Here is a 22500-nt window from a genome sequence, read left to right as displayed (position 1 = left end):
AGAGCACCCGCGCGTCACGGCCCAGCGCAAGCAGGTGCAATGTGCTGTTTGTTCGTTTGGTTTGTTTGTTTGATTGTTTGTGTGTGCGGGGTGCATGCTGTGATATCCACGATGAACGCGCGTGGTGGTCAGTCGCCATCATCACATCAGTTGCACGTGGTGCATAATGAGTCACGTCACGCAATGCGGTTTGGAACCTCAATCTCTAATTGCCGCTACTTCGCACCAACAAAACCAACAGGAGCAAATTGCAAAGGAGCAAGCGGAGCAAAAGGCGCGCGCCGATGAGAGGCGGGAAACACTCCGCGTCCTTCGCGACAAGAAGCGTCGCCTACAGGGCCAGCTCGCAGAGGTGTGGTAGCCAGGCGGAGGCAGGGGGCAGAAGAAGAGGGGGGGGGCTAGAGGAGGAGATCAGCGGGGGAAGCCCGTGGTGGGGAAACAGACACGCTACCCAGAGCTGCACTCACCGGCACACACACCACACACACACACACCACACACCACACACACACACACACACACACACACACACACACACACACACACACACACACACACACACACACACACACACACACACACACACACACACACGTACGTCTGTTGCTTGCAGGCCACGGACTCGACGGCGATTGCGAATTTGCACCAGCGGATTGAAGCGATTGACAATGTGATTCGGCGGGAGATCAGCCAGCTCGAGTCTGTGCAGTCTGCCCTCCGTATTCTGCAACAGGTGCTGGAGAACCAGCGGCGGAAGCGCCACCGCATCGACCCGGACAGGGCCGTGCGCTGGGCCGCGGCCCGCTGGCTGGCAAAGGTACGGCACACGCATGATGGGCGTGGATTAGTCGAGCCTTGCTGCTGCTGAGTGCTGCTGAGTGGTGGTGGTGGTGCTGCTGCTGCTGCTTGTCGGCTTGTCGTCTTGTGGTCTTGATGTGGCGTGCATTGTTGGATGTTTGTGTGTGGGAAGTGTGCTCCATGTTGTATGCTCCTGCTGTCGTCCAACCCTGCTCACCTTCCCCCCTGCTGCATTCTCACCGCCATCCTCTCCCCCCTTTGCTTCCCCTTTCTCTCCGCTCTTCACATGCACGTCTTCGCATGTGTGTGTGTGTGCGTGTGCGCTCACAGATCCGCAGCCGTCGCGCTCCAGTGCAGCAAACTGCGTTCTGAAGGGACACGCAATGTGTGTGGGGGGGGGGAGCGGACGGATGGTGTCATATCACTGAGCAAGCACACCACTGCCGTAATTGGGAGGTCCCAGCCAATAGCGCACACATGCTCGCCAACCAATGCTGACTGCTATTGCTGTTCTTGCAATTGTGACTGCTACTGCTGTTGTTGAAATTGTGGCGCGATATGCTGGTGTTGGTTGTGTCTGGTTACTCTGTTACATCGATTTCTGTTATTGCCCATCTTTCACTGGCACATGTTCATCTTCATTTGCTTGTTGAGCTTGTTGCTGTTGTTCTCACTCGTTTTGGTTTCGCCGCTATTCTCGTTGTGGCTGCTGCTGATCCTGTTGTTGTTGTTGGTGCGTTTGATGTGCGCCTGTGCCTGCCGAGTGCTGTTCCTGCTGGTGCTGTGTCCGCTGCAGCACGCGCTGGATTGTTGTGTCCACTTCCGTCATGCTATTCCAAACGACACGCATAGTAGCATGGTGTGAGTTGCCATTGCATGGTGTGTGTGTGTGTGTGTGTGTGTGTTTGTGTGTTTGTGTGCAGCGGGGAGGCCGCTATCGCCAGTCCAACAATGGTACAAAGGCATAGGCATGGGCACAGACCGCACGTACACGGAGTAACGGATAAAATACGTCGACACACGCACACACACACACACACACGCACACACACACACACACACACACACACACACAGAGCACACACGCACGCGTGTGCGTACTTGAAGTCGGGCGGGCAGGGGAGTGAGAAGGATGCCATGCAAGCCTTGATGGTGTGAATGTGTTCTTCTGAGAGGGCGAAATCGTCTGCTCTGGCGTGTTGAGGTTCAACAGGTTCCACGTGAATGGTGCCCTGCGCACGAATCTGCATGGCGACAGCCATGGTTGCTGTAAATTGCCGAGGTTCCACCACCCCTTCTGATCCCTCTTCCTCATGTCTGCCACTGGTTTCTCCATTGACATCTTCCACTACCACCGCCTCCTCCTCCTCACCACCACCACCACCACCACCATTACCATCAGCATCGTCGTCACCATCAGCATCAGCGTCGTCATCGACACCATCACTAGAACCATCGACATCAGCATCAGCATCGTCGTCGCTGTCATCGCCGCTTTCCCCATCGTCGTCGTTGGCGGTGCCTTCGTCACTGTCCAGCATCAGTGGGATGTAGCCTGCAGTGGATGCCACGCCTTCATCGTCGCGCCCGTCCTCAACACCGGTATCCCAAGCGCCCAGGTCCCCCTCATCCCCGTCGTCATCGCTACTTGTCGTATCTGCCTCATCTCCATTCGGAACACGCGCCACGAACGTCACTTCCTCGTGCCCACCATCCTCATCTTGTTGTTCTTGTTCTCGTCGCTCCATATCCTCTCTTGCTTTCAGTTGTGAAAATTGATTGATGTTTTGTACAATTTTCTCCTCGTTGTGCCACTTCGACAACAGCACGACAGCAAAGATGAGGGTGTTGGCAGTGTTGGTGGTGATGGGGACAGCGTTGCTGGCTGGCGTGCTTGCTGGCCCAGAGCCCTCTGGCACCGTGCGCCGGCAGCACTCCATCATGAAGCCATATCTGAGTACGTGTACTGAGGGTCTGGGAGGGAGAAGGGGGAACGCAGAGGGGGGTGGGCGTGCATGTTTGTGCAAGTTTGTGCAAGTGCGTGTGCGTGTGTGAGTGTGCGTGCAAGAGAGAGAGTGTGTGCAACAGCTGCGCTACTATGTGGTTGTATTACTGTGTGATTGTAATTGTGTGCGTGTGTGCGTGTGTGGATAACCGTGTGCGCGCCAGTGCGTGTGCTGTTGTGGGAGAGTCGCCCACGCAACAACAAATTTGCACACACGCACAGCTCCTCCCTTTCACCCCCTTCTCAGTCATTCTCTCATTCCCTGTCTTGTGCACTTACTCACGTGTTCTTCTTCATGCACTCAACCATGCGTATGTACGCGCGTGCACACAGTGGGTGGCAGCATGGTGATGCCGTACTGGGACTTTATTGGCAACGCCGTTGTGTCTGACGACTTTATTCGCCTGACACCCGACCGCCAGAGCAAGCGCGGTGCAATCTGGAACACCCGGGTGAGTGCGGAAGCGGTTGAGCATATGGCTCAAAGGCACTGCTTTAGGTGCTTTGTCCATGCTGCGGCTCGTGTACGTTCTTGCTCATTTGCTCCCTCGCTCGTGCATGTCTCACCGAACACTGTATCTTGCTGGTAATTTTCCCTTGGTTCATCTCAGCCCATCGGCGTCAAGGAATGGGAAATCACGCTTCACTTTAAGGTATATGTCACACGTGGCACAAGCCCAAGCCCATGTTGTACCTGCGTGCGTGCGTGTGTGCGTGTGTGTGTGTGTGTGTGTTTACATCCTTCCTCCTTCCTTCCTTGCTTGCTTCCCCTCCTTCCTTCCTCGCTTCCCCCTTCCTCCTTGCCCATCGATACCCCCCCCCCACACACACACCTGTCCGTACTTTTCTCCTTCCTCTCGTTAACTTCCTTTTGGTTGATCGACTCAAATTGCGCTGTGCTGCGTCCCACAGATTCACGGCCAAGGCAAAGCCCTGTATGGTGACGGCTTCGCCCTGTGGTACACGCAGCAGCGCAACACCCTCGGTGCGTGCACACACAATGCAGTCGAAGGGAAGCGAGGAAGCGGGCAGTGTGTGCGTGTGTGTGTTTGTATGTGTGTGTTTGTATGTGTGTGTGTGTTTTGTTGATGAGCACGAAGCACAGTTCAAACCGGCTCACTGCATGTTGGGTCCTGACGGCGTCACATTGCTGTGCATCTGGCTTGCCAGGCAACGTGTTTGGCAGCCGGGACCGGTGGACGGGCCTTGGCATCTTCGTCGACACCTACTCTAACCTCGAGCTCCAGCGGGTGAGTGTCTGCATATCGAGACAAGGGATTGGTTGGCGCGTGTGTGTGTGTGTGTGTCTGTGTGTGTGTGTGTGTGTAAATCGTTGACGGGGACTGACAGAAGAGTGTGTACCCCACCATTTTCCTCCATGTCATCATGCAACTGTTTTCCCTGCAACCACCAATCCACCTCACGTCTGTTACCCCTCTCCCCCCTCCCGACAGAGCGGTGGCGGTGCGTATGTGAGCGCCATTGTCAACGACGGCAAAATCGAGTACGACCACGACCAGGACGGAACACACCAGGTGCCGTTGTTCTGCCTGCATGTACTCGTGTGTATGAGCATGCGTGTGTGTGTGTCTGTGTGTCTGTGTGTCTGTGTGTCTGTGTGTCCGCATGTCCCCTTCAGAAGGGCATGTACCATGCGCTCACTCACGTGCTGGCATATGTGCGCGTGTGCGTGTGTCTACAGGAGATTGCATCATGCCAGCTGAACCTACGCAACCTGGAGCAGGAAACGTACATGCGTGTCATCTATCGCAAGAACGTGAGCATCAAACCTTGCAGTACTGTGTGTCTGTGTGTGTGTCTCTCTCTCTTTCACACACACACACACACACTCTCTCTCTCTCTCTGTGTGTCTGTGTCTGTGCTCACGTTTTGGTCGCAGTTGTGGCTGTCGTCATCGTGGTTCACCACCTCACAACTTATATGTGTGCATGTGTGTGTGTGCGTGTTTTGCTGACCTCCCAATAGACGCTGAAGGTGCTGTTCAACACCAACGGCAACGATGACTGGCGCACCTGCTTCTTCGTCGCAGACGTCTTCCTCCCGCGCGGTGCGCCACATTTTCAAGCGCACACACACACACACACACACACACACACACACACACACACACACACACACACACACACACACACACACACACACACACACACACACACACACACACACACACACACACACACACACGCACACACGCACGCACACACACACACGCACGCACGCACGCACAATTGCTCCAGTCCTTACCTGTTTGCTCCATCTCTCCACTATCGCCAACACCACACCACCACGGCACGGCTGCTGCAGGGTACTTCCTTGGCGTGAGTGCTGCGACAGGCGACCTGGCGGACAACCACGACGTCATCTCGCTGGCGCTCTCGGACCCCCCGGCATTCACGCGCGAGGAGCGCGAGCAGATGCAGCAGATGCAGGAGCAGGACGTACGAAACACCCGTTGATGGGGTTGCGGTGCTGATGGTGATGGTGGTGGTGGTGGTGATAGATGGCGGTGGTGTTGTTTTGAGGACTTGTTTCGAACATGCTCACATCACCATCATCCCGCCTTACACACATTCACACACATTCACACACACACACGCACACACACGTGCAGCGGAAGACGGTGAAGGACATTCCCGATGCAGATGCGGACGTGACGAAGCCGTTTGCAGCGAGCAAGCAGGCGCCCCGAGGTGATGACGCACTGTGTTGCTTGCGGTCTTGGTGGTGCATTAGTGCTGGTGCGAGAGCACGGCTGTCTTTCAGCGCTGCCACTCTACGTGACACACACTCAACACTCACACACACACACACACACTCTCTCTCTCTGTCTCTCTCTCTCTATCTCTCTCTCTCTCTCTCTGTCCCTGCCTCTGTTTCTCTCTAAACACACACCCACACCCCTCTGTGCCACATTTGGATGTGTGCAGAGCACGTTGGGCCGAAGCGGAAGAAGGTGTCGTTCAGCAAGACGGCGTTCAAGAAGATCCGACACCAGGCCGGCGATGTCGACCAGGGCGACTCCGCAATGGGCGGGTGGTGGATGTACGCCGTCCTCGGTACGTCTCGTGGTGGCACGGGGGTGGGGGTGTGTGTGTGTGTGTGTGTGTGTGTGTGTGTGTGTGTGTGTGTGTGTGTGTGTGTGTGTGTGTGTGTGTGTGTGTGTGTGTGTGTGTGTGTGTGTGTGTGTGTGTGTGTGTGTGTCTGCGTCTCTGTAAAGGGTCATCATTGGGAATTGCACAAGCTCTCGTGTCTCATTGCTTTTTTTGCTATCATTGTTCAGCTATCATGGTTGTTGGCGGTGTGGCTGGCATCTACTACAAGGTACGCGTCAGGCTTGTGCTTGCGAGCAAGCACTGTGTGTCTGTGTTTTGAGTGTGTGTGTGCCTGCGTGCAGTTTGGCTTTGCTGCCTGCCACCTGCTCCCTTTCGCGCCTCTCACCCATGTGCGCGTGTGTTGCTGCGCGGGAATGCCCACCAGACGCAAGTTGTGGACAAGCGCAACGCCCAGCGCTTTGCCTTCTAACCAAAGCAGCCAGGCGAGAGGTCGCAACCATCATCACACGTCAGAACCCAGCACCCGTGCACACGCCAGCACCCCCCCCCCCCACCACCACCACCACCACTCTACAGTCGCATCGAAACACGTACAACCACACTTCTGCCCCCCTTCCCTCTTTGCCGTCTGTCTTGTGTTCCATTGCTAGCTGTTCCTGTGATCTCTGTGATGTTGTCGTCGTTGTGAACAATGAAAATAGCGCACCACCACACCACCACCGCCTCCCCCCCCCGTCATCATCATCATCATCATCATCATCATGGCCACCCCTCCCAGAAGTGAACGTGTGTGGGGCAGTTATGCTCTCTGATTTGTCTGGAAGAGAAGGATTGTGTATGAGCGCTGACACCAGCTTAGGATACACTACACCAAACATACGCACGTGCGCGCGTGCTGTTGGCACTCACAAACACACGTGCAAGACCTGAGCACGAACAAGAGTAGAGGTTGTGGGAGTCTGTAAGGGAGGATGCAACAGTGATGACAGCACACGTGGTGCCTATGCCTTGTTGCCGTCTGTGCTGCTGCCGCCGTCCCCCTGTACATCTGCGTATGGGGACGTGTGTCCGATGCCCTTCAGCAGGTCAACCAGCTCGCCTGTACAGCCACAGCACAGCACAAGGGGCGAGCGCAGGAGGTAAGAGGAGGAGGTGAAGGGAGCGGATGAGGTGAGCGGGGTAAGAGGTGCTGGCGGTGGCCAAAAGTATGTAACACAGACAGGTGGATGGACAGGCAGCTGGGAAGAGCGGAAGATCGAGACACAAAGGTGACACACACACACACACACACACACACACACACACACATGAGCACACACACACACACACATGAACACACCTGACTGGTGCATCTGGATCATGAGGTCGCAGCCGCCAACAAACTCGCCATTCACATACACTTGGGGGATGGTGGGCCAGTCCCTGCAGGCACATTTGCACGTGTGTGCGCGCACGCAAATACATGTGAGATGGCACAAGACGAAGGTCAAAGAGCAGTCATGAGCGGAATTGCGCAAAGCCTGGCCAGCAGGCACCAGACGCATGTACGAGTGGCACAAGAACGTACGAGTACTCCTTGATGCCGTTGCGAATGCTGTCATCTTCCAGCACGTTGGCTGTCTGAAGGTCCAAGGGGTCCATGCCTGTTTCCACAGTCGGCCAGCAAGCAAGCACAAGCGCCTCACGTCAGTTCGCACTGCAAGATCATGGTTCACGAAAGCAAGACCGGCAGACAGAAAGATAGAAAGGAAGGCAGCCGAGGTAGATACGCCGAGAGATAGACAAGTAGATACAAAACCACACACGCACAGCCAAAGACACGCTCACACGCACACACACACACATGCGCGCGCACACACACAGCGAGCCAAGTTGCGTACCATGCAGCTCCAACACTTGAACGACGGCGCGGCTGAAGCCGCACATGGGCGCCTCTGGTGTACCCTTCATAAACACAAAGAGCTTGTTGTTCTGCACCATGTCATCAATGCGTTGCTTCACCTCAGGTGCCAGTGCGTAACACCGCACAAACGGCGCGGTCACCATGCGGGGCCTACAGCAGCACCACAAGCACGAGAGAAAGAGAGGGTTACGTGAGTGAGGAATCTAAGCAACATTGCAGACACAAAAGCACACCACTACTAACACACAAACGCACACACACACATACCGCGCAACGTTGAATGCAGCGCGTGCAGCGTGACGAAGAAGCAGGCTCTGGATGTGTGGCGTTGCAGGCAAGGTATCGTTGCTGGTGGGTGAGTCAAGCGGAGAGAACCAGATGCGCACAGGGTACAAGCACAAGGAGCAGGCACAGATAGACACACACACACACACACACACACACACACACACACACACACACACACACACACACACACACACACACACACACACACACACACACACAGAGCTGCATGCGTGCAGACGCACAGCCATCTTGTGGGTTGTTGCAGCGGAAGTCGAGTGCTGAAAAATACACGAAATCATTCATCACTTCTCTACATCCGCGAATGGACAGCCAACAACGCAGCAGCAACGGCAACGCGAGTCGCGGTGGTGGTGGTGGCGGTGGCGGTGTGCTGTGGTGGAGTGGGCCTTCGTTGGCATCGGCAGTGACAGCCAGCAGCACGCCTTCACAACACCACCACCACCAACAACAACAACAGCAGCAGCAGCAGCAACAACAACAACAGCAGCAGCAACAACAACAGCAGCAACATCCACATAAGCAAACGTCGTCGAAGGATTCACAGCAAGCAGCGGAGCCCAGCAAAATCAGCAGCGACGTGCACAGCGGTGCTGTGGGACAGGTTCGAACGTTGCAGCACGTCAAGACCATCAACCTCACCCATGCACCTCACAGTGGCGGGACCAGCAATGGGTATGGCTTTGTACCATCGGCGCCATCAGGAACCAACACACGCATGAATGGGAATGGGCTTGTACAGGGAGGCAGCAGCACTGCTGCCGTATCCAGTTTGCAACCGTTCACACCCACCATGACCTTGCACCGCCAGCACGCGTCACCGACTCCCACAACAATAAATGCTGCCCATTCATCCGGCCAGCCACAACCACAACCACAATCACAATCACAACAACAACAACAACAACAACAACAACAACAACAACAACAACAACAACAACAACAACAACAACAACAACAACAACAACAACAACAACAACAACAACAACAACCACAACAACCACAACAACAACAACAACAACAACAACAACAACAACAGCAGCAGCAGCAGCCGCCGCGACGCGTCCCAGAGATATGGAAGCCAGCCACTGTCCAGAGCCGCGAGCGCACCCATCACGCGTCGTCACCACAACACTCAACTACGCTCTGGTCAGATCTCTCACAGCAGCACAAGCAACAACAACAACAACAGCAGCAGCAGCAGCAGCAGCAGCAGCAGCAGCAGCAGCAATTACAACAACAACAACAACAACAACAACAACAACAACAACAACAACAACAACAACAACAACAACAACAACAACAACAACAACAACAACAACAACAACAACAGACCGATCGGGAACATGCTGAAGAGGTTGAGCGACTCAAAGGTCAGCTGTCACGGCTGAGAACACACATGTTGCGGTCGGAGGAAGAGTACACGCAGCAGGTGCTGCAAGCGGACAAGAAGGTGGAGGACCTCCAGGCTGCACACGACGACTTGTTCAAGCAAAAGGAGCGTGTGGAAGCAGACATGCAGAGCGAGCTGGAGCACGTGCAGCAGCAACTGCACGCCCTGCAGATGCGCTTCACGGAGGCAGTGCAAGAGCGAGATCACGTTGAGCAGCGTGTCATTGACATGGAGCGGGAGTTGCAGCAAGAGCGTCACGCCGCCAAGCGGCTTCAGTCTGTGCTGGCGTCGTTTGACGACGAGAAGTCCGCTGCTGTGCAGGCCATGGTCAACAAGCACGAGCGCGAACTGCATGAGCGCGATGCTGCCGTTCAACGCGCGCGCGAGCAAGCAGCGGCGGCAGAGCAGGAGAAGGAGGTGCTGCAACAACAGTTGGCGGAGGCGCAGCAGCAGCTGGCGGCGCGACACGTGGAGGAAGGGGTGATGGCGTCGCTCAAGGGCGAGAACGAGCGGCTCAAGGCGCACGCGGGCGATTTGCACGGGCAGGCAGAGGCGGCGCGCGCGCGTGCAGATGCACTGGGCATCGACAAGGAGATTCTGAAGAACGCCGTGACGCAGTACTTTACCACGGACAACAAGGCCATGCGGGCGGAGGTGCTGCGGGTGATTGCGGACGTGTGCGAGTTTAACAGCGAGATGAAGGCCAAGGCCGGGCTTGGCGGTGGCAGCGGTGCTGGCGGTGGTCGTCGCGGGCTGTTTGGCATGCTGACGGGCAGCGGGAGCGGTCAGCAGCAGCGTCGTGGTGGCGGTGATGCTGATGATGATGATGGTGGTGGGGATGGATCTCTCTCCCACCAGTTTGTCAACTTCTTGCTCCGCGACGTGAAGCAGCCGCCCGTGTAGTTGTTCTGTGTCTGTGTGTGTCTGTCTCTCTGTCTGTGTGTGTGTGTGTTTGTGTGTGTGTGTGTCTGCGTGTGTGTGTGTGTCTGTGTCTCTCTGTCTCTGTCTCTGTGTGTGTGTGTGTGCCTGTAGTTTGAGTTGGCGGTGCGTGCTTGCTTGCTTGATGCATTTACCAATACACGAGCCTCTCCGCTCCAAATCACACCTCACACATGACTTCGCGTCCAGTCAGCACTGTTCACTGCCAACGAAACGCTGAAGGAAAGAAACGCAAAGCTGTGCACGATTTTCGCTCCGCTCCTTCGCAACAACAATCAAGAAGCCAAGCCAAGATCGATCGAAACACACGACCAGCAACAAGTGGCGCACTTCACAGAACACACCCACCAGCCACGCACGCCCCTGCAAGCCAGCTAGCCCACACGACCACACGACACGCCAGCCACACCACCAGCCATGGCTTCGAAGTGAGTCTGCTGTGTGTGTGTGTGTGTGTGTGTGTGTGTGTGTGTGTGTGTGTGTGTGTGTGTGTGTGTGTGTGTGTGTTTTTGTGTGTGTGTGACGTGTGGTGATGACATCGTTGGTAACATCGTGGGTGACATCGTGGGTGCTTGGATCTTGCTGTGTACACTGTTGTTCCTTTGTGTGGAATTGCATACATCACGCCGCCTCTCACTGTCACAACACCGATCGCCACTATCCGATCGATTCTGTGCTTCCGCGTGCCCACTCAGGGATGTGCTCATCAAGACTCTTATCATTGGAGACACCCAAGTTGGAAAGTCACAACTCGTCATCCAATACGCGGTGAGTGTATGTGTGTGTGTGTTTCTGCATATTGCATGAGTGCATGGGTATGTATTGTCGTCTTTGAACTCGGTTGGCTTGTGGGGTTGTGAGTCTCGCCCCGCCCCTTTCTTGTGCCCCTTTCGCTTTCGCGTGGTCCACATGCGTCAATGCTGCATCGTTTCACGCAGTCCTGGTTCTGACTTGCTCATACGCGCTGGTCAATACATGCCCACGTCTCCATTAGGATCATACGTTCTCCGATACGTACATCGCCACCATCGGCGTCGACTTTGTAAGTTTCTCACCGCTCTGCGGCCTCTATTGCCGTCTCCAAATCAATCAAAGGACCTGTTGACCACCCGATTCACTTGCGTTGCTACAGCTGCCCATTCGCGCGAACTCACTACCACCACCACTCACACTCGCCACCACACTCGCGCACACCAACGGCCTCCCATCCAAACAGAAAACCGTGGTCCTAGAAGTTGACGGAAAGCAGATCAGGCTTCAGATCGTACGTGGGCTGACCCCTCCTTGCATATGCATGACTCCTTGCTCTACCTCCTCTCCTCTGTTCCTCTTGCTGGCCACTCTCGGAGCGTTTCTGACGAACAGCTTCTCTGGCCAGCTGCTACCACTCACGCTGAGACCTGGCCGTTCCATGTTGACAGTGGGACTCTGGTGGTCAAGAGCGGTTCCGCAGTCTCATCTCAAGCTACTTCAGGGGAACGCATGCTGTTATCATCGCATATGACACCACCAACAAGGTACGACACATCAACAAGACAACAACAAAACCCCTAAGACCCCCTGCACCCGTGTCCACACACACACACACACACACACACACACACACACACACACACACACACACACACACATACACACACACACACATACACATACACACATACACCACATGGCTCGCTCGCTGATGCACGTGTCCTCGCTCGTTGGCTCGCTTGTTCATGCAGGAAACATTCGACAATGTGCGCAAGTTGTGGCTCAAAGAGGCTGAGAAATTTGCTGCACCCGATGTCGTCTTGATGCTCATGGGCATGAAGAGCGACCTTGAATCAGACCGACAAGTCTCCACAGAGGAGGGAGAGAAGTTTGCTGCGAAACATGACATGCTCTTCGCCGAGACCAGCGCAAAGAGCAACACCAACATCTCAGCCGCCTTTCAAACCCTCGTCGAAGGTGTTCTGCACAAGTACGTTCGTGTGTGTGTGTGGGGGGGGGGGGGTCCCCTTTCATTTTCCTGCTGTTGGCAACTTTTTGATTTCTTTCCCAACAAGCAACCACTCACGCTCGTTCTCTGATCATTGTCACGTGCAGAGGCGACGAGGGCCCAGGGAACAACAAGTCCGGCAAGAAAAAGACTAAGGACGCCAAGAAGACCACGGCACAGACGGCCGATGAGCGGGCGCGGCAGCAGTACTTTGAGGAGGTGAAGGCGCTGATGCAAGCGATGGCACAGAATGGCGACGAGCAGATGGCGGCGCGGGCGAAGCTGATGCTGGTCGGGCAGGGCCGCGCAGGCAAGACGACGACGCTGCGCTCGCTCATGGGGAAGGCGTTCAACAAGAACCAGCACTCGACGCAGGGCGCCGCCTCCGAGGACATGGCCGTCACCCTCGACTCCTTGGAAGTCTCCCACTGGAAGGTGCCGTTATGTGTGCGTGTGTGTTTGTGTGTGTGTGTGTGCATGTCTGTGTGCATGTGTGCGCATGCTTGTAGCCGTGAGTACTGTGTCAAAGGCACAAACCGCGTGCGAATCCAGGCACACGTGCACATGTTGATGCTCATGGACAACACGGGACACACACACACGCACACACACACACACACACACACACACACACACGCACACACACACACACACACACACACACACACACACACAAGCACTCACGCAAACATGCCCTGCAACCACGTGCCCTGTTCGCTCATCCATCCAATCCCCACACCATCGCCATCGCCACGCCAACCGCTCATGCTTGCAGGCAGTTGACGAGGGCCTGTCTGAGGTTGCGCGGAGTCTGCGGGACACGGCGCTGGCGCAAAAGGCGGGCATGGACGCCGAGCTGCAGGAGAAGATGGAGGAAGCGCGACGCAAGTTTGAGGAGCGCCTGCAGAAGCACCAGCAAGCACACGACACGGGCACCACTGGACCTGGCTCGGCCCAAACGGACGAGATGAAGAGTGGTGATGGTGATGGTGCAGAGGATGAGAAGGAGGAGGAGGATGACGTTGACACGGCACTGGGAGACGACGGGTGGGAGAAGGCGATTGCCGACCTGGACATGGACGCGACCATTGGCGATGGAAAGGCGCAGGTCACGTTCAAGATCTTTGACCTCGGCGGCCAGTCCACCTTCTACGTCTTTCACCCATTCTTCCTCACAGAGTGAGTGATTGCATATGTGTGTATGTGCGTATGCGTGTGTGTGTGTGTGTGTGTGTGTGTGCGCGCGCGTGTGTATGTGCGGATGAGCTGTGCCTGCTTGCATGCGTTTGATGCATTTTTCGTTACGCACGTGTTCCTCGCCTCACTCACCTCACTTCCACCCACATGTTCCTCACCTCACTCTCCTCGCCTCCACTCACTAAACTCACCTCCAACCCCACACCGCACTCTCACCCACCCCATCTGCACCTGCAACAACAGGTACGCGGTGTACCTGCTGGTGTTTTCCATGGAGGACCTGCTGAGCAAGGACGAGAACAAGCAGACAGAGACGTGGGAGTTTATTGGCCACTGGCTGTCCTCGCTGCACCTGCACGCCACGAGCGCCCCAATCCTGATGGTGGGCTCTTTTGCTGACGCCGTCAAGAAGCGCAAGCAGCACGAGCACATCTCGCGCGACCTCTTCAACCGCTTCAGCAGCAACCCGGCCTTCCCTTCTGTCGTCTTCAACACAGAGGGCGACCTCTGGTTCTGGCCCATCGACAACACCAAGTCCATCAGCGACCCCATGATACAGGACCTGCGCCAGACCATCTCCTCCACAGCACTAGCGCAGGAGTACGTGAACCAGAAGGTTGCGTTGCCGTACCTCCACCTCTACGATAAGCTGATGCAGGTTGGCAAGGAGCAGGGCAGCCCGCTGCTCACGCTCGATGAGGTGGTGGAGATTGCGCGCACGTGTGGGCTGCAGGGAAGGAGGGAGACGAAAGCATGCCTGCAGTTCTTCCACCTCTACTCGATGGTGCTGTACTACGACAGCGTGCAAGGCATGGATAACTTCGTGATCCTGAGCCCGCAGTGGGCGGTGGACACCATGTCACGGGTCATCCGCAACTTTGACCTGCACCGGGATGTGCGGGACAAGGAGGCACTGCGGCTCGGCACGGAGCTGTGGAGCGACCTCATCCACGCGGGCATCCTGCACCGCCGCGTGCTGGACGTGCTGTGGAAGGACATGGACAGCGCGCTGGTGGTGCCGTTTCTGCGCCTCATGATGCGGTACGGGCTGTGCATCGAGTACACCCCGCCCAAGCTGATGGAAGGCAGGAATGGTGCAAACAGCAGCAGCGGCGGCGGCAACTCTGGTCACGGTGCACAGCGCAGTGGCAAGGCAGGCAAGCGGCGTGCCCGCAATGAGCAGCAGCAGCAGCAACAGCAGTTTCTTGTGCCTGCGATCCTGCCTATGACGATTCGTGGCGGGGGCAAGCAGGGCAAGGCAACGGCGGCAGCAGCAGCGGTGTCGCTGAGCACGACAGCAGCGCAGCACACCAACGCCTACAGCGGGTACGAGGAGAAGACGGCGTTCATTGTGTTCTTCCTGCGGGATATCAAGCGTGGTGCCAGCGTCAAGGTGGACGACATTCAACACGCATCGTTCCTGCCCGAGGGACTGTTCACCGTTGTGCTGGCCCACGTGATGGCGCATGCGCAGCACGGTGCATCACAGGAGCCCAAGCTAAGCCGCACGCACGCCATTGCATTCCTGGAGTCAACCAAGCTGGAGCTGCAGCTTGTGCCGGCTGTTGGCGGCATCAAGATGAAGATCACGAGTGCGCAGCCGCGCGCCATGCTACACACGCTGTACACGACCATCTGCCAGGCGGTGGCGCGGCGGTACGCGGACCTACAGAGTCGGCTGCTGCTGCCGCACGATGACGCAACGCTGCTGTACTACGACGACGTGCTGCAGCACCACAAGAATAAGAAGGACGTGTGGGTGGACGAGGACCTTGTGTCTGCCAAGATGCTTGCCACCAGGTTTGGCCCGCTGCTGCCCATGCTCGGGCTGCAGGACAAGTACGACGTCTTCATCAGCTACAGGTTGGGGGAGGGCAAAAGGGTGTAATGTTGGAGAGGGCTGTGCTTCTGATGCATGTATCGTGCGCAAATGTGAGTGAGTGCAGATGTCCCATCACTGATGGAGTTAGGCTTGATGTTCACCTGCACATGCGCACAATGACACACACAATGACGCACACACACACACACACACACACACACACACACACACACACACACAAAATCACAGGCAACAGGCCAACAGCGGTTTTGTGATGTCGCTGCACCCCATGCTGGAGCAGCACGGGCTGGTGGTGTTTCTGGACGCCAACAACCTGGAGACGGGCCTCAACTTCAAGCTGTCGTTCATGACGGCCATTGGACTGAGCCTGGTGGCCTGCCCCGTGGTCTCCGCGGGTGCCCTTGCGCGCATGCGGACGCTGGCCACGGAGGACTACTGCGACAACGTGCTGCTGGAGTGGATGACAATGCTGGCGCTGCGCGACCATGTGCACGCACACGGCGACGACCCAGCACAGGTCCGGCTGCGTCGCATTGTGCCGCTCTTCCTGGGGAGCGCGTGGCTCAACAGCAACAGCACCAGCGCGAGCAGCGACAGCGGCAGCCGTCTCGCGGGGGAAGGCAGCACTGGCGATGGGGGCGGGGATTCCTTTGGCGCCATCCGCGATGTTGCGATGACGCTACCGGACGTCGTGAGCAAGGAGACGGCTGCGTCGCTGGACCAGTACTTTGCGCAAGTGCTGCACGCGCCGCCGCCCAGCAAGCACCGGAGTGTGCGGGAGACCGTGCTGGCGCTGTTTGACATTGACGCCGTGGTTGGCGTTGGGACGCAGGGCGGCGGCGACAGCAGCCGGGCGGTGCAGCTGCGGTCGCACGCGGACACGGTGCGCAAGGTCGTGGCGAATGCGCGGGAGGAGCACGCCGAGAACGGCGGCGGCAGTGATGGTGGTGACGAGGGTATTGATGGTCGTGGCCGTGGTCGTGGTCGTGGCAAGGCAGGAGGCAGCAGCCAGAGGGCAACCGGCGGTGCGGAGCAAGCACCTCGTGGTGCGGCGGCGGCAAAGGAAAGGCAGCAGGGTGCACGCCACACATCCTCAGGCGGACCGCCACGCGGCTTTGCGATGAAGCGTGACCTGGAGCAGTGGCTGGCGGAGCTGGATGTGTTGGAGGACGTGTACGATGCGTTTGCGCAGCTTGGCATCAAGACGTTTGACATGCTTGAGCTGCTCGTTGAGGCGGGGGACGTGACGGCGGCGTCGCTGCAGGGGCAGGGCGTTGCGGTTGCGCCTGCGCGGCTGGTGGTGCAGCGGGCGAACCAGCGCCGCCGTGCTGCACGCGGCGCGGCACCAAAGCCAAGGGTCTGCATGCTGATCTAGCGGCAAAGGGGAGGGGGGGCGAGGAAGCGGAGGAAGGGCGTGTGTGTGTGCATGTCTGTGTCTGTCTGTGTGCGTCTGTGTGCAGTTTTAAGGGTGGTCACATCACTTGCTGATCAACGCGGCCGTCTCAGTGTTCATAAAGAATGCAACCCGAACAGCTCATGGCGGGTCAACAGGTGTGATGGGATCATTGGGGAATGAGGACGGTGTCGACGTCGTGTACACAAGCACACGACCACACACACACGACCACACACGACCACACACACACACACACACACACACACACACACACACACACACACACACAATTCAAAGGGCTGCTGCTCTGCTGGGTGCCACATCATTGCTGCTGTCCTTCGCCCTAAGGCAAGGACAAGGTGCGCAGTCTCACGGGTAGGCATGCATGGAACCCAATAAAGCAAACGAAAGGCAAACGCTGTGGAACAAGAACAAGAAAGCAATGCATGCAGGCAAGCACGAAGAACAACGCGGATGGGGAAAGAAGCAAACCCCCACGACCACGACGGTTTGTAACACCCGCACTCAGACGTAGCCGGCAACCATCATTATCGTCCATACACGCGCACACACAAGCACACTCACAAACGTTCATTAGAGCACACTGCAGCAGCCACCAGAGTCGGTTGGCCGAGAAGAGGAAACCGGAGAACTTTGCATGGATAAATCCTGGCCCTTCACAGCACCACCGCGAATGCGCCGCAGGTTGTGTTGCACGGCGCGCGTGTTGGGGTGGTCTGGCCCGAACGTGATCGCGTACACGTCGAGCGCTTGCTGGATGTGGGCGCAGGCCTGCTCCTTGTCACCGCGTTCATTGTGCAACATGCCAATGTTCTCGAGCGTCATCGCTGTGCTTGGGTGCTTCTCGCCGACTGTCTCCGCCGCGATAGCAAGGGCCTTCTCATAAAGCTCAATTGCCTTGCCGTACTCGCCCTTGCTGTGGTAGGCGCTGCCAAGGTTGTTGTATGAGTCGGCTGTGTTCGGGTGCTTCTCGCCCCACGCCTCTACCGTGATAGTGAGGTCTTTCTCATAAAGCTCAATTGCTTTGTCGTACTCGCCCTTGTCGGCGTATGCGTTGCCGAGGTTGTGGTAGGTGTCTGCTGTGCTCGGGTGCTTCTCGCCCAACATCTCCACCCTGATGGCGAGGGCCTTCTCATAATGTTGGATAGCCGTGTCATACTCGCCCTTGTCGGCGTATGCGAGGCCGAGGTTGTTGTAGGTGTCGGCTGTGCTCGGGTGCTTGTCCCCCAGCAACTCCAACTTGATGGCGAGGGCCTTGTCATAGAACACAATCGTCTTGTCATACTCGCCCTTGCTGCAGTAGGCATTGCCGAGGTTGTTGTAGGTGTTGGCTGTGCTCAGGTGCTTCTCGCCCAACGTCTCTACCCTGATGGCAAGGGCCTTCTCATAGAACTCAATCGCCTTGTCGTACTGGCCCTGGCTGAAGTAGACATTGCCGAGGTTGCTGTACAGCGCAGCCACGTTCTCCCCTTTCTCCCCCTCTGTGCGGAGACGAATCTGCAGGGCTTTTTGGAAGTAGGCAATAGCCTGGTCGTGCTCGCCAAACGTGTTCAGCACGAGACCCACAACGTGACACAAGTGTGCGAATGCTTTCGTCTTGTCCTCGCCCCGAGCCTGCATCACCTCCACCGCAGCCACCGCCTTCTCCAGACACCACGCACGCAGCTGGTCCTTCACGGCCTGGTTGAGAGCCGCAAAGCCCACACCGTCCCGGATGGCTTCGAAGATCATGTCCTTGTCACGCGGGTTGAAGGCTTCGGCCCGCTCAGCCTGCACGCGCACCAGCATGTTCGTCACGGCCTCGTAGTCACCACGAATGGCCTCTTCCAGCGCCTTCTCCTCGCTGTTGGGAAGGCGGATGTTGAGCTCTGTGCCCTCGTTGCTGATGCCGCAGAAGATCTCCCACAGGCACCACGCGCGTGTCAAGGGGACAGGATCACGCCACGGCATCAACACCAGCAGCACGCGTCCAATGTTGGCAATCGACTCCTTGAACGTCGTGCTCCACCTGCGGGTGTGTGGTGGGCGAGGGTGTTGGGGTGGGGAAGGGGGACGGGGAGAAGAGTGCGTGTGAGGGTGTGTGCAAGAAACATTGCACTACCAATCCACACACAGCTGCACACACACACACACACACACACACACACACACACACACACACACACACAGGTTTCCACACGCACACACACGCACACACACACACACAGGTTTTCACACACACACACACGCACGCACACACAGCTGCACACACACACGCACACACACACACACACTCACACACACACGCACACACACATACACACATACACACACACACACAACGCACCACTCTTGTGGGAGGTTGGCGGTGACGTTGGCATTTTGGTTGTTCATGAAGAGGTCAAACCAGAAGAACACGGGCTGGCTGTCTTCCTTCCTTGCTTGCTCCTCTGCAAACTCGAGCAAGACGTTCAACACGTCTGCGATCTTGTATCGCCATGCGTGCGACACAAACACGGTGGCCTTGCCCACATGTTCATGTGATGACTGCTTGCGCAACAGATCGACGTAGGCGCAGTTGTCCTGCTGGGTGCGTGGGACCACGAGCTGCTTGCAGGCATCCTCCGTTGTCATCTCAGTGTACGTGTCGGGGAACTCGCTCTTCAAATCTGCGAGGAAGGCCTTGATCGCCTCCACAGACACGCCGTCCGTCAGACGGAGCTCACTGTCATCGTTGGCCATTGTTCTTTGGCAAAAGAAACGCTTTGAAATGCTCAGATGTGGCCGCGATGAAGGAAGAAGACGCAGAAGAGGTGGCACGAGGGTAGTTCTGTGGTTGAGGCTCTGAGGCTTTGTTCTCTTCTTTTCGTCTTCTTCTTGTTCTTGCGTTTTGCTGGCTGTTTTGAGGTTTTGGTTGGTGGAAGCCGCTGCTACGCTGGAGCGACGGGACGACACGCCACCGTTGCCCTTTTGCCTCTGCCTTGCCTCTCTTAGTGCCTTGTTGCAGCGAACCACCAAACCAGCAAACCAGACCAGGAGGTTAGGGGGAGGAGGAGGAGGAGGGTGGAAACGAGAGAGGAGAATGAGGCAGACCCTGAAGGGGAGGAGGGAGGAAGGGAAGCTGAGAAGGGGGGTGTGGCTGCTGCGTTTTGGTTCTGCAAACACCGCACTGAGCGACGGACACACGCACGACTGCACAAAAAGCTGCCTCTTCGACTACACTTCGTGCTGTTCCGATGTTTGGGCCACCGAGACTGCCGACTGCCACACCACAAATTCCACCCTGACACCAGAATCGAGAATTCAAAAACTAGGGGTTCCCATCACCAGAACTCACGCACAAAACCGCTGTAAATTCGATCTCTCGATGACAAGAAATGCACAAACCACCTCAAACCCACACACTCCTCACCAAACCCACAATTTCCCGCTTCTGGCAACAATTGCAAAACTGGCCGGTGTCGCCACTTGGCCACGCGCCCGTCGCAAATCTCCGCAATTGTCGCACCTCAAGACCAAAAAAACCACACAAACCGTGGGGGAATTTGAAAGTTCATGTCGTTTCGTTTTTCCACGCTTGCAGCGCAGCGCAACCAACCAATCATCCGCTGCCGCTTGCAGCCGCACAAATCAAAGCAAGCCACGAAACCAAACCAAGCAAGCAAGCCAAGACACCACTCACCGCCACTCCACCACGCGCCGCCACCAACGACGATGGCTCGTATTGTGCGAAACCCAAGGCGCTTCTACCGCAACCCGTTCCTGAACCACAGTGGGGAGGAGCTGGAGCAAGCTGTGTCGTCGCCGGATGCACTGCAAACGCTGGGTCCCGCTGCACTGTCCAGGCTTGTCGAAAGGCTGATTCTGCCACAGTTTGTGCTGGATGGGGAAGGGCGAGGAACGGAAGCGAGCCGATATGGCAGTGTGTATGTGGGCATGGCCGGCCTTGCACTGCTGTTGTTCGACATGGGCATAACTGCAAGAGAATCGGAGGAACAGGTGAAGGAGGTGGGTGATGAGGAAAGGCCGGTCTTCGGTGATGGCAACTCCAGCTTTGACTACTGGCAGCGCGCCGCTGATATTGTGCCGCAAGCCCTCGAACGCATCAGCCCGCGTCGACTGGCCTCGTTTCTCGAGGGCCGCGCCGGCTGCTATGCGCTGCACGCGGCAACCATGCACCGACTGGGAAGCGCGGCCGCGGCCGAGGCGTCGGCAAAGCAGCTGTGCAACTTGTGGGATAAGGGTGAGGAGGCTCAACAAGTGCGCACCGATGAGCAGCCAGACGGCCACCACCATCATCATCACCAACACCAGCACCGCCATCGACACACCGTGCCCGTTTCAGAAATGGCCCCGGGGGAGTGTGAGCTCTTGTATGGACGAGCAGGGTACCTGTATGCTCTGCTGTTCGTTCACAAGCACTGCAGCGGCGGCAGCGGCGAGGTCGAGGGAGTGCACCTGATTTCTGAAGGCCTGGTGAGGGCTGTTGTGCACGCCATTATCCAGGAAGGCGCGCGCAACGGCTCGCGCGATGACGCACCATTCGTCCTGACGTACTTCTGGCACGACTCACTCTACCTCGGCGCTGCGCACGGCATTGCGGGCATCCTGTTGACGCTGCTGCAAGCGCGGGAGATGTTCCCTGGCGCCGTGACCGACGACGAGCTTGTGCTCATCCTGAGCACCGCCACGCAGCTGGCGCGCTACCGCTTTCGCAACGGAAACTACCCCTCGTCCTACGGAAGCGACAAGGACGACAAGGTGCAGTGGTGCCACGGCGCACCGGGTGTGATTCCCCTCCTTCTCCGCGTGGCCCGCGACATTGCCACGTGCCCTCCACACGTGCTGGAGCAAGCCGACGTGCTTCGCCCTGCAGAGTACGTGCGCATTGCGCAGGCAGCTGCCGACCTTGTGTGGAAGCAGGGCGTGCTTCTCAAGGGCCTGGGCCTGTGCCACGGTGTTGGCGGGAACGGCCTGGCTCTGCTTGCCATGTACCGCGAGACAGGGCAGCCCATCTACCTCCACCGCGCACGTGCATTCGCCCACGTTGGTCTGAAGAGCCAGGAGCAGATGCTGCTTGTCCCTGACCGGCCATACTCGCTGTTTGAAGGCGCGGGTGGCCTTGCTGCCCTTATGCTCGCCCTTCAGTCCCCTCAGCGCGCTCACTTCCCCGCATACGAACTCTGACTTTGGGGTGCATGCGCTGGTGGCGCAACTGACCCGTCAGCCGCTGCCACACGGAGTCACTTTTCGTTCCTCTTCTTGTGTTTGCTTGTTGTTGGTTGGTGTCCAGTGGCGGGCACGTGGTAACTGTCCTTGCGTCGTCTTCATCGACGTGTCGATGGTCCACAAACCGTATCACCGTAACATATCCTCCTGCTCTCTTTGCTTCCGTCATCACATGTGCGTGCGTGCGTGCATGTGCGTGCATGTGTGCGTGCGTGCGTGCATGTGTGTGTGTGTGTGTGTGTGTGTGTGTGTGTGTGTGTGTGTGTGTGTGTGTGTGTGCGTGCGTGCGTGTGTGTGTGTGTGTGTGTGTTGTCCCTCCTCCGGGACTCTTGTCGCCCCGTTTTTTCTAACAGCCGTCAAAACTGGATGCACAAGGCGTAAAAAAAAAAAAAAAACCGGGTTTTTTGGGCTTAAAAAAAGCCTGCCATGCTCAAAA

General features: G+C 57.1%; 9 protein-coding genes across 9 annotated transcripts in view; 5 read left to right on the top strand and 4 right to left on the bottom strand.

The window, feature by feature from the left end:
• The window catches only part of PTSG_01758 (myosin heavy chain), an 8645-nt gene extending 6998 nt beyond the window's left edge, over window positions 1-1647 (top strand). The window contains exons 18-21 of the mRNA XM_004997681.1: window positions 1-34; window positions 242-352; window positions 614-817; window positions 1129-1647. The exon at window positions 1-34 is cut by the window's left edge and continues 89 nt beyond it. Coding sequence (XP_004997738.1) covers window positions 1-34; window positions 242-352; window positions 614-817; window positions 1129-1170 — 391 coding nt within the window. The 3' untranslated portion in view covers window positions 1171-1647. The remainder of the gene's footprint in view (window positions 35-241; window positions 353-613; window positions 818-1128) is intronic.
• On the bottom strand, window positions 1490-2546 carry PTSG_01757 (uncharacterized protein; the record flags this gene model as incomplete). The annotated part of the gene is made up of 2 exons (XM_004997680.1): window positions 1490-1628; window positions 1900-2546. The coding sequence occupies 2 exons, from the start codon at window positions 2544-2546 to the stop codon at window positions 1490-1492; spliced, it is 786 nt and encodes a 261-aa protein (XP_004997737.1).
• A 44-nt stretch (window positions 2547-2590) lies between these two features.
• PTSG_01756 (uncharacterized protein) lies at window positions 2591-6590 on the top strand. Its single transcript, XM_004997679.1, has 13 exons — window positions 2591-2755; window positions 3137-3255; window positions 3415-3456; window positions 3716-3788; window positions 3974-4053; window positions 4258-4338; window positions 4506-4580; window positions 4790-4871; window positions 5129-5262; window positions 5436-5514; window positions 5752-5880; window positions 6105-6145; window positions 6302-6590. The coding sequence occupies exons 1-13, from the start codon at window positions 2638-2640 to the stop codon at window positions 6344-6346; spliced, it is 1098 nt and encodes a 365-aa protein (XP_004997736.1). The 5' UTR covers window positions 2591-2637; the 3' UTR covers window positions 6347-6590.
• Window positions 6591-6691: 101 nt separating this feature from the next.
• On the bottom strand, window positions 6692-8363 carry PTSG_01755 (glutaredoxin). Its single transcript, XM_004997678.1, has 6 exons — window positions 8311-8363; window positions 8048-8094; window positions 7758-7930; window positions 7445-7520; window positions 7217-7299; window positions 6692-6976 (listed from the first exon to the last, which is right to left on the bottom strand). Exons 1-6 carry the CDS (start codon window positions 8314-8316, stop codon window positions 6879-6881), a joined length of 483 nt encoding a protein of 160 aa, XP_004997735.1. The 5' UTR covers window positions 8317-8363; the 3' UTR covers window positions 6692-6878.
• Window positions 8364-9160: 797 nt separating this feature from the next.
• On the top strand, window positions 9161-10382 carry PTSG_11783 (uncharacterized protein; the record flags this gene model as incomplete). Its single annotated transcript, XM_004997677.1, has 2 exons — window positions 9161-9235; window positions 9420-10382. The coding sequence occupies 2 exons, from the start codon at window positions 9161-9163 to the stop codon at window positions 10380-10382; spliced, it is 1038 nt and encodes a 345-aa protein (XP_004997734.1).
• A 255-nt stretch (window positions 10383-10637) lies between these two features.
• Window positions 10638-16864, top strand: PTSG_01754 (GTP-binding protein). Its single transcript, XM_004997676.1, has 10 exons — window positions 10638-10846; window positions 11114-11186; window positions 11413-11460; window positions 11635-11682; window positions 11840-11935; window positions 12143-12381; window positions 12507-12834; window positions 13175-13578; window positions 13840-15459; window positions 15668-16864. Exons 1-10 carry the CDS (start codon window positions 10836-10838, stop codon window positions 16812-16814), a joined length of 4014 nt encoding a protein of 1337 aa, XP_004997733.1. The 5' UTR covers window positions 10638-10835; the 3' UTR covers window positions 16815-16864.
• A 565-nt stretch (window positions 16865-17429) lies between these two features.
• On the bottom strand, window positions 17430-20007 carry PTSG_01753 (TPR repeat containing protein; the record flags this gene model as incomplete). Its single annotated transcript, XM_004997675.1, has 2 exons — window positions 19183-20007; window positions 17430-18864 (listed from the first exon to the last, which is right to left on the bottom strand). The coding sequence occupies exons 1-2, from the start codon at window positions 19575-19577 to the stop codon at window positions 17430-17432; spliced, it is 1830 nt and encodes a 609-aa protein (XP_004997732.1). The 5' UTR covers window positions 19578-20007.
• Window positions 20008-20447: 440 nt separating this feature from the next.
• PTSG_01752 (uncharacterized protein) lies at window positions 20448-22236 on the top strand. Its single transcript, XM_004997674.1, has one exon. The coding sequence runs from the start codon at window positions 20550-20552 to the stop codon at window positions 22020-22022; it is 1473 nt and encodes a 490-aa protein (XP_004997731.1). The 5' UTR covers window positions 20448-20549; the 3' UTR covers window positions 22023-22236.
• Window positions 22237-22410: 174 nt separating this feature from the next.
• Window positions 22411-22500, bottom strand: part of PTSG_11782 (uncharacterized protein) — a gene marked incomplete at its 3' end in the record, with an annotated part of 4047 nt that continues 3957 nt past the window's right edge. Inside the window, exon 9 of the mRNA XM_004997673.1 lies at window positions 22411-22426. Within this exon, the coding sequence (XP_004997730.1) occupies window positions 22411-22426 (16 nt within the window). The remainder of the gene's footprint in view (window positions 22427-22500) is intronic.

The sequence above is a fragment of the Salpingoeca rosetta genome (genome assembly GCF_000188695.1).
Source record: "Salpingoeca rosetta unplaced genomic scaffold supercont1.3, whole genome shotgun sequence".
Lineage (NCBI taxonomy): Eukaryota > Choanoflagellata > Craspedida > Salpingoecidae > Salpingoeca > Salpingoeca rosetta.
This window is presented reverse-complemented; position numbering and strand designations above follow the sequence as displayed.

Bases quoted from the DNA above. Each gene is read 5' to 3' on its own strand.
- PTSG_01756 (XM_004997679.1), top strand. From the start codon at position 2,638: ATGAGGGTGTTGGCAGTGTTGGTGGTGATGGGGACAGCGTTGCTGGCT. The intron at 4,581-4,789 runs GTGAGCATCAAA...ACCTCCCAATAG, and splicing joins GTGTCATCTATCGCAAGAAC to ACGCTGAAGGTGCTGTTCAA. The intron at 5,515-5,751 runs GTGATGACGCAC...GGATGTGTGCAG, and splicing joins GAGCAAGCAGGCGCCCCGAG to AGCACGTTGGGCCGAAGCGG.
- PTSG_01755 (XM_004997678.1), bottom strand. The intron at 7,521-7,757 runs GTACGCAACTTG...CTGTGGAAACAG, and splicing joins TCAAGTGTTGGAGCTGCATG to GCATGGACCCCTTGGACCTT. The intron at 6,977-7,216 runs GTGTGTTCATGT...GTGGCTGTACAG, and splicing joins GATCCAGATGCACCAGTCAG to GCGAGCTGGTTGACCTGCTG.
- PTSG_01754 (XM_004997676.1), top strand. The intron at 12,382-12,506 runs GTACGTTCGTGT...TGTCACGTGCAG, and splicing joins GTCGAAGGTGTTCTGCACAA to AGGCGACGAGGGCCCAGGGA. The intron at 13,579-13,839 runs GTGAGTGATTGC...CTGCAACAACAG, and splicing joins CACCCATTCTTCCTCACAGA to GTACGCGGTGTACCTGCTGG.
- PTSG_01752 (XM_004997674.1), top strand. From the start codon at position 20,550: ATGGCTCGTATTGTGCGAAACCCAAGGCGCTTCTACCGCAACCCGTTC.